The 9,611-nt window shown below is 45.9% G+C and overlaps 1 protein-coding gene across 1 annotated transcript; it reads left to right on the forward strand.

Moving 5' to 3' along the window:
* Positions 1–3,693: 3,693 nt before the first annotated feature.
* On the forward strand, positions 3,694–8,929 carry LOC120018811. The gene is made up of 5 exons (XM_038962024.1): positions 3,694–5,763; positions 6,616–6,815; positions 6,937–7,061; positions 7,533–7,647; positions 7,959–8,929. Exons 1-5 carry the CDS (start codon positions 3,711–3,713, stop codon positions 8,085–8,087), a joined length of 2,622 nt encoding a protein of 873 aa, XP_038817952.1. The 5' UTR covers positions 3,694–3,710; the 3' UTR covers positions 8,088–8,929.
* Positions 8,930–9,611: the final 682 nt, after the last annotated feature.

The raw sequence follows: 9,611 nt of genomic DNA on the forward strand, positions 1-9,611 counted from the left end.
CCAGTAGCCATGCTCCTGGATTCTGATTGACTCTCCATCGTGCAGTGGTGGCAGTGGTCTTGCTGACCTGTCATAGTACCCCTTTTCTGTTGCTGTCTCTGTGCACATTTTGCATGCACTTCCTTGTACTGTAGCTGATGCCCAGTGGAGGCTGCTTGAAGGGAGGACGGCTCATAATAATGTCTGGAACTGAGCGAATGAAACGGCATCAAACACATGGAAACCATATGTTTGATTTATTTGATACCATTCCACTCGTTCTGCTACAGCCATTAACATGAGCCCGTCCTCCCCAATTAAGGTGCCACCAACCGCCTGTGCTGACGACCTTGGGCTGCAGCTGCTGGTTGGTGTTGGGAAGGATTGAGCAAAGTCTGCTGCTAATCAACGCGGGCTGGTGACTTGAATTTGTCAACTGGAGTGTTGCGGTACTTAAGAAGACTGAGGTAGCGGTCTCTCTTGTCTGCTTTTGCTTTGTCTATGAGTGATTTAGCAATCTAATCAGATTTTTCAGCAAGGCTTTAAGGGTAATGTGGGCTTGTGGTGATGTGTATGAATTCCCATGCGTTTGAGAAGGATTCAAACTCCTTTGAATTTGTAACAGGGGTCATTGTCAAATATTAATGTCTCTACGATGCCATGACTGGCAAAAGCTGCTTTCAGCTTGTGGATCACAGCTGTGGATGTGGTGCTGTGAAGATTGTTGAGTTCAAAGTCCTCATTGTTCCAGGTAAACAGGACAGTTGCCACGACCTGCCAGGGTCTGTCTGGGATACGATGAGGTATCATGGGCTCTTTGGTGTTTGAGGGACGTCATTGAAGACAGGTTGGGCATTTTCCAACAATGTCCTCTATTTGTTTGCACATTCCAGGCCAAAACAAAATATCCCGTGGTCTCTGTTTGCACTTTTCCATGCCCATGTGTCCAGCATGGATCTTCACCAACATCTCTTCTCTGAGAGTGGCAGGATTTATGATTTTCTCTCCCTTGAAAACAATTCCATTGATCTGTGACAGTTCATCACAATGGTTCCAGAACTGTAAGATGCTCTGAGGGAATTTTCTCCTCTCAGGCCATCCATCCTGTATGACTTTCCTCAGCTGTGTGAGTTGTATGTCCTTTTCTGTTTCTGCTCGGATCTCCTTCAGTTTTGTGTCACTAACAGGTAAGTTCCTGTACATAGCGTGCATCTACATGTCCATGCCTTCACTGAGGCTGCTGTCCTTGTAGGTAAGAAACTTCTACAGGCATGCTACAGGCATGTCTTTGCCTGGACTGTGAATGATTATGAAGTCGTACTTGAAGGATCATTCTCTGTAGCCTTGGTGGGGCTGCTGCTAGCAGTTTCCTCGTGATTGAGGGTTTGGGGTTTGTGGTTGGATTTGTGGTCGGATTCCACAATGACTTGTCATCCATAGACATACTAATGGAAACACTTACGTCTAGGGTTGGGTGGTTCAAAGGCAATTAAATATTTTGTCTTGCACATTCACCCTCTGAATGGCACACATACACAATCCATGTCTCAATTGTCTCAAGGCTTGAAAATCCTTCTTTAACCCGTCTCCTCCCCTTCAGCTACACTGATTGAAGTGGATTTAACAAGTGACAACAATAAGGGATCATAGCTTTGACCTGGATTCACCTGGTTGTCTATGTCATGGAATGAGCTGGTGTTCATAATGTTTTGTACACTCAGTGGCCTACTTATCCCAAAACATCATTTTGAAATAAATTTTTCATTTAACTAGGCAAGTTGGTTAAGAACAAATTCTTATGTACAATGACGGCTTACCCTGGCCAAACTCGGACAGCACTGGGCCAATTTTGCACTGCCTTATGTGACTCCCAATCACAGCCAGATGGGATTCAGCCTGGATTTGAACCAGGGACTGTAGGAACTAGGGACCTCTTGCACTGAGATGCAGTGCCTTAGACCACTGCACCACTGTGGAGCCCATATGGCACATTAGTCATTAGTGCATAGGCATACATCATAATGCAGTGCCATGTGCTTATGTACAATCATATTCTAGTCTAGTCTACCCAATAGGTGTAATTGTAACCATCGTCACCTGTCGCTATTGTGTCTACTCGATTGTATGCCGCGTTCAAGTGCTAATCGGTACAAGGAAACTCGGATATTTCCAACCTCCTAACTGGTTGTAACGCAGCACGTGTATAACTACCATCAGTTAGATAGTCGAACTTTTCCGAGTTTCCGGTTTGCTAACTGGTTATAGGGATACATGATACTACATTAGTTCCGACTAGCACGTGAACGCAGCACACCTCAAGAGTGGGCTACAGCGATGATGCTTAGGCTACGAGTGTGAGTGGGATGTAAGTATCTTGCCGCCGACATTCTGGTTGCTGGACGCACGTACTGTAGGCTACTGCGGTAAGGACGCAGCTGCTGGCTGGCTTGAATAAGCTGATCAAAGAGACTCACAGGAAATGTTGATTTCATTTTTAAAACAGCCTTTTGACTTTTCCACCTCTAAATGAATTATAGTAGATTATATAAACCCTCGTCGGCCGATGTTCAGGGAGTCGTGTTCGTGGGAGACGCATAAAATGATCCTACAAGACCGATCAAATGAAGGTTAAGGTTTAGCAAACAACACGCAACGGCAATTACACGTCTGGCAACCTCTAGCTCTGAGAATCTGAGTATGATAAGGTAAGACAAGCAAGGAAGGATGATGATAATATTGAGTTGTGGTGGCTATATTAACAGGGTCCTTTTAAAATAAAAACATTGCGACTGTTTTGGATACCCTTATGATTTGTATTGTCTATAGCCACCGTCCTTATTAAATATTCATACTGGTAGGCTTTAAAGCAATTGATACATGTTGAATGGTTGTTTGCGCAGCGTAACTGATTAAAACTCTGGTTCTGGGCTAATCATACATGCATCACCTATTTAGCCTACTGTGCCCTATCAACCACGGCCTATATGAATAACATTGTTTGTTTGGTCAAGAATCTCTACTTCATAATATATCATGATAATGTCCACTATACCGTTTATGTTAACAAATGTAAGCTCTTTGTGGTTTAAAAATGAGGCTCTCTAAAATATATATATTTTAACTTGAGCACATAAAATACGACATTTGATTGAGCCCCAAAACACCAATCAAAATAGGTAGTAGATCGCTACATGGTTCACACACAGTGCCAGCCATTCAATCTCTCTTGTGGGCTCTTGCAGATATTGATTTGTAGCTTCATTTGACTTTGAGAGTCTTTGTACAGTAACGTCCCTCCCAAAACATGAAATGAGATATTGCATAAATGTCTTCAATGATATATCTCTGATCAAATGTTTGTTTCTCCTCCTATGTTTTATGTAGTCTGAACTGGTGTCACATGCCTGACAACCCTTGACAGAAATACTCTGAAGCTGTGTATCTGGATGGAGAACAATGCTGACAGTACTGTCACTGAATATTACTCCCGAAATACACATCGCGTCATTACTTTGAGTGTCCGTTCTTCAGTCGTTGAAGCCTCCTTGGTACATAGAAGTTTGAAGATTGCACATTAGCTAATATTTAATCATCTGAAGGCTGCAACAATGATCCAGCAGAACAATAACAACAACTACCCATGCCTGGAGATGTCTGGCTCCCCCAGGGAGGTGCTGCAGAAGTGCCAAAGAAGCTATCTTCCCTTCACAGGACGCTTGGAGCTTGGGGACATGCCCTTAGTCAAGGGCCTTCGGGCCTGGGCTGCGTGCTCCAAGAACCGCAGGAGGGCAGCACCTCCCCCCAGGTCCCAAGGAACGTGCCCCAGGCCTGCAGATGTCTACCCATTGGGACAGTGGGGCAGGCTGGGTTATGGTCTGGGGCTACCGCTGGACTCCAACTATGCCTCCAACCCCAGACAGACAGGCCTGGGGGCACTGGTGACTGTGGCAACATTGAAGGCCTCTGAGGGAGGTGGTCAGACTCAGACACGTTGTCTGTTCCTCAAGACGGAGGGTGGAAGGTGCCTCTACTCCACGGGCAGCCCAAGGCCCTGCACTCAAGGTCCGGCCCCTCAGTCCCCCTCCACGCTGATGGGCAGCTGGCTGAGGGATAAAGTGGGAGGGGTCAGGGACTCCTCCACGGTTGGGAAAATGGGGGTGCGGGATATGGGAGGGGCCTCAGAGTTGTACCAGGTCAAATCGAGGTCAGCCCGGAGGTGGAGGACATCCTGCAAGCCTGTGGTTCCCATCCAGGGGAGAATACTCCAGAGCACGGAGGATTCTGGAGAGCGCACCCTGGAAGGGAGCCAGGAAAGCAGGGACAAAGGGGAGTTTCCCACAACTGGTCAGGACACTCTGAGTGGAAAACAAGACCGAGGGAGTACTAGAAGCCCCAAATGCAGTCACGCTCAGACCAAGACCTGTACCCAGTGTCACGGGCGCAGAGGAGGACAGGGGAGCAGCGGGGGTCAGAGGGAAGCTGCTTCTGTATGTGAGCAGGATCAGTCGAGTTGTGGTGTGGAGGGGATTAAGGAGAAAGTGAAGGATGGGACTGGTCTCACCCTGTCAAAGCCCTGTGACTCCTCCCTGCCTCCAGACAATGCTGACCCAGAAAACTGCAGCAGTGACGTCGGGGACCGGGGAAAGCCAGACAGCCCACGCGCACAGGAAGGGCTGCATCCTGAAACCTCCCTCAACAAGGAGCACTTCCAGGACAAACTATGCGATGCAGACATCCATACTGGAGGCAAGGATGTGGCCAGTGGTATCATGAGACATGTGGAAGACTTTGATGGCATGGTGGGTGCTGTGATTGGGTTTGTGGATCATATCAAGTCCGCAGAGTGTGATTCTGAGAGTCTAGGGGGGAACGGGGGGATAGCTGAGGGGGAGCTGCCCAACAGGTGGATCGATGTTCAAACCTCAGAGAGACACTGCTGCTCTGAGAGAGGCTGCCTCAAAGCCTGCTCCATTCAACTACCCAGCCCAGCAGGGGGCAGCATTTCAACTGCTACTGATGAGACTGGCTATGGTCAGATAAATCAGGAAAGTAAATCAGATAGTCAATACAATAAGCTTTGTGTGAAATGTCTGCCAGAAGAAAAATATCCTGTGGCAGTGGATAAAGACGTATTACAGAAATCTGTGCATGGCCTCTGTGAGGGAGAGGAGGGGATCCAGTCAACAGCATCAGAAATTAGGGAACTCTGTGGGGAGCATGGAGAGATACTGCCTGAGGTCAGGAGCACAGACGATGAGGCCAGGCTGGTAGGGGGAGACATCACATCCCAGAGAACTGAGCGAGGGCCTCACTGGGCAACGGAGGAGCATGAGTCCGAGGAGACATGTAGGACGGAAGAGAGGTGTTTTTCAGATTTACCAGCTACCCTGACTGAGGCCGTAGGAGGGTGGAGGGAGGCAGGGACTGGGCAGTTTAATTCCCTTTTACGAGCCTCTGCTGCTGCTGGCCCTGCTACCTCTGTCACACACTCGCCGCCTAATCCGGCCTCCTCAGGAGCCATGGCAACAGGCCTCCCTGCTCCAAATGGGGGGCAGACAGACGCTGGAGGTGGGGCTCTGGTGCCTCTGCTATGGAGCCCAGGGGAGCAGGAGTGGAAGAGGGCCTGGGACGAGAGCAAGGTGGCCGCCGACGGGGGGTTCCTGGATGGGGGGCCGGAGGCGGAGGATGACTTTGGGCTTTTTATGCAGGCAGAGGAGCAGCCGCCCTGGGACGACTGCTTCACTGCATCACCCCTAGTGCCTTCTGGGAAAAGTGAGAGTGTTGGTAAGTCCCTAGCTTACCGCACCTCAGAAATGTGCTTTGAGCCATGTTAAAGACATCCAGACACAACACACACGCAACAGAAACTTCTAATGACTATCACATGCTCCAGTTAGATTATGCAAATGTAACAGAGGCAGCAGTAATGTGAACAGTAGTGGTAACTCTCTTTGTTGTGTAGACGCGGGCATGTAGACGTGTTGATCCCGTTACTAATCAGTTAGTCAGGACTGACCTGGATTCTTGAGGGCCCTCTCCCCAAACTCATGTGAAGGTATTAATTATTTAAAGCGCTGCCGGGAATGTAGTGCTAGTGCTGTCGGCTTTGAGATGTAAGCCGTCTTAGCCTCAGGACATGGGGCTCCATGTTTAAAGAGACAGAGACCCAGGCAGGCAGCTCCTCCGGGATTTGGACCACGCAGGGTGACAGCCCATCCATCCAAACATTCCATCCCCATGTAACCGCAAAGACAAAACTCCTAATCATTAGTGTCTAATAGCAATAAAAAAAAGTATAATCGTTGTTGTCATGTCAGTTAAAGCAGTGGCACTTGCATGGGCTTTTAACCAAGGTGTATAAATCAGGTGTTTAATTAATGACACTCCATAAAGTTTCAAAAACAGGTTATAGAAAAGAAAAACAGGTCCGCTACCAAAACAAAGTACTTTATTTGTTGCCCATTCAGGTCATTTGAATGAGGACGGTATGCGAACTAGCTGTCTATTTGGAGCATACACCAGGTCCCTGCACTTTAAGGTCGACTCAGTGCATGGAATACAGATCATATAGAATCAATAGAAACTAGCTAGTGTCTAACGATACATTTCTGATGCCCTCTTAATGTTCCCATGCAGCACTTGAAAACCATTCCATCACCAACGAGTCTACCCATTGGACCTCAGGTTGGACAGACAGCTCATTCCAACAATCGGAGGATGCCTGGACAGCCTTCCCAAAGGATTCAGAGGGAGAAGGGCAAGACACAAGAGGACAGTGGTGGCCCACAAATGCTGTGGAGAAGACAAGGGGCAGATTCTCTGCCAAGCAAAATGTGGTAGGCCTTTAAATCTTTCCTCAGAAGTGACTACAAAAGTCCAGGAGTCAACTTCTTGCATTTTCTGTAAATGATACATACATTTTCTTCTTCTTCATCTTTCATTATTTCCATCTTTCAGAACAATGTGTTTGTGGAGTCCTTCCCGTCACTGTCTACTCCCCTGTATGATCGTGATGCTGTTCCCATGCTCAGCCAGCTCCTCCGAGGCATCTTGGATCATGAAAGCTCTGCAGAGGATCATGGGTAAGTGGGTCAAGAGACCACAATGATATTTTATTAAAATCCAGCTCAGGGAATGATTTGGAAGTTTGATCCTGTATTAGCAGAAACTCCGACTCATATTTCTCCTCAGCTCGGATGTTAAGTCCGTTAGAAGCATAATCTGGAATCTTTACAGTTCTACAATTCATGAAATCGGAATGATAAGGAGCATTCTGAGATGGCTGTTATATATATTGCCATCTAGTGGAAGAAATGATGACCTTCAAGATAACACCAGAGATAGCGTGAAATGTCACCACCACCCAACAACGACCCTGCTGTTTGAACCCACAACTAGAGATAAGCTGCATATCAGACAATATTTCATGCACTGAATCGGTATTGGTTGAATGATAGATTCACCCTGATTTAATAGGCTGTGGAGTTATTCATAACTGTGGCGTGCGCTTCTTCCCTTCATCTACTTTGCATGTCTTTGTTTTGTCCTTGTAGCTTACTCGATGGGTTCCATGACCTGAACAAGATGTTTGGCTTGAAATATAAGAGGGCAAATGCTGTTTCCCGTGAACGGCTTCTACAGTCGCTACATTTGGGCCAGTGTAACACGGTGCGTATTTACATCTGTAATCGGTGTAATGCATGGTTAAATGGGATAATAGGCCTACTCTGTTTCCTGTTATGGGGCAGAAATGATCCAGCCTAATCTTATGTTACAGCCTCAACTTTAAAAAGCTATACTGTCACCATGACAAATGCTACAGCATGTTCGATCAAACTGAATGTAGAATGGGTCATTCGTCATAGTATGACATGGTCATTTGACTGTTATCTGCACTGGCGCTCGGATAACAAGAAAATGAGATCACGATTACAGTTCATGTAAATTTTAGAAGAGTCATCATTTGTTCACCTCTGCAGGAAAATATGACTGGGCACCGAGCAGCCAACTACAGTCCCTCTCTTGGCCTCCCCTCGTCCAGTCAGCATGCACAGGCCTGTGGGAAGGGACGGTTATCTTATGATGTCAACAAGAACATAATGGAATAACCAAGATTTCAACGTTCCCTGACTGTCAACAACACATTGTCTTTACTACGCCCTTCTATGCCTGAACCACTAATGGGTCACGGTCTTCATCTCCATGGGGAGAAATAACAAAACATTTCACAAGATTCAGAACTCAGAGGATGATCTCTCCTTGGACTGACTGGACCGGCTGACTATATGGTGACCCTTAATAATGCCCTGTTTTGCTTTACATTCCCTGGAATTGGATCAATAAATGCATACCTGTGACAAATTGGACAAAATGAAGCACAAATTATTATTTTTGTCTCACAGATATTCCTAAAATACATGCAAATGTTTACATTCTTATTAATCTCATTCTTAGGGACTCTATGAAATGTTAAAGTAATTTATGTTTGTCAGGAGAAGTGGATGTCTATACCCCTACCCCCCTTCGTTCACTCCCACCCTCTTTCCCACATACACTGACATGGACACAAACACACACTATCCTCTCCCATCATGTGGTCTGGCTCAACCGTGCCAGAGACAACTCTGGAGCAGAATATATACTGTTGTTTTAGCTAACATTGGAGCTCACACGGATCACAGCTCCTTTTCTTATTATCTCAGTAAATAATGACCATGTTTACTGAAATGATTACCTTTTTAAATTGGGATGTTTCTGGCTGTCAGAATTACATTGTTTTGTGCTGGCAAAGAGAAAGTGTTATTTTACCAGTACAAGTTTGTTTTAGATCACACACGCAATCATGTCATATTAAGATTCTATTTTTTGGGGGGGGGGGGGCAACCCTGGGCAACTCAGTAGGCCTACAGAAAATGTATTTGATGTTTGTCATTTGTACATAATTCCAAGGAAAAAGACAGATTTTCTGAGTTGTTCACTGATAAAAAAAATAGATTGTCAACTTGTTAATTGATGTAATAAAATGACACGGTGATTGCTGTTTTCCATCCTCAAAGCTTTTGCTAATGTTATTACTGTATCATTTCTAGAATTACCTAAACGGTCATCTTATTTGGGTGTCTGACACAATACTCACTATAAACCAAAAAGGTTTGTGCTCACTAAAGTGAGGCCAAAGGACCAGAAATGAACTAGAGCATATCACCTCACCCTCCTAGTTTCATATGTCCATAATGGCTTCATATAGTTATTGCAGACAGAGATTACTTCTCCTTGAGCTTTTATGTGAAACTAATACATGTGATTAGGGGAGCCATCGGATCACATGCTGAAGAAAACAGCATCACCAGGATGTGTTTTTCTTCTTGCCAACCATGCACTGAACTATAGCAGGGCAATGTGCACAGTGCGGATTAGGCAAACACCCTGTTGACTTTATTTGATAGCGTGCCAAAAGGTAATCTAAGACCACTCACATATTTTCACAATAACACAATCAATGCCACATTATCTGGTGAAAACAGAGCCTCTGACTCAGCAAGTTCCTGTTAACCAATTCAGCACCACAGACAGCCCTGGACTATTGTATTTGAAACCCCGGTGCCTGCAAAACAGATGTTCTTTTAGGAAAA

Source organism: Salvelinus namaycush, chromosome 23 (genome assembly GCF_016432855.1).
Source record: "Salvelinus namaycush isolate Seneca chromosome 23, SaNama_1.0, whole genome shotgun sequence".
NCBI classification, from domain to species: domain Eukaryota; kingdom Metazoa; phylum Chordata; class Actinopteri; order Salmoniformes; family Salmonidae; genus Salvelinus; species Salvelinus namaycush.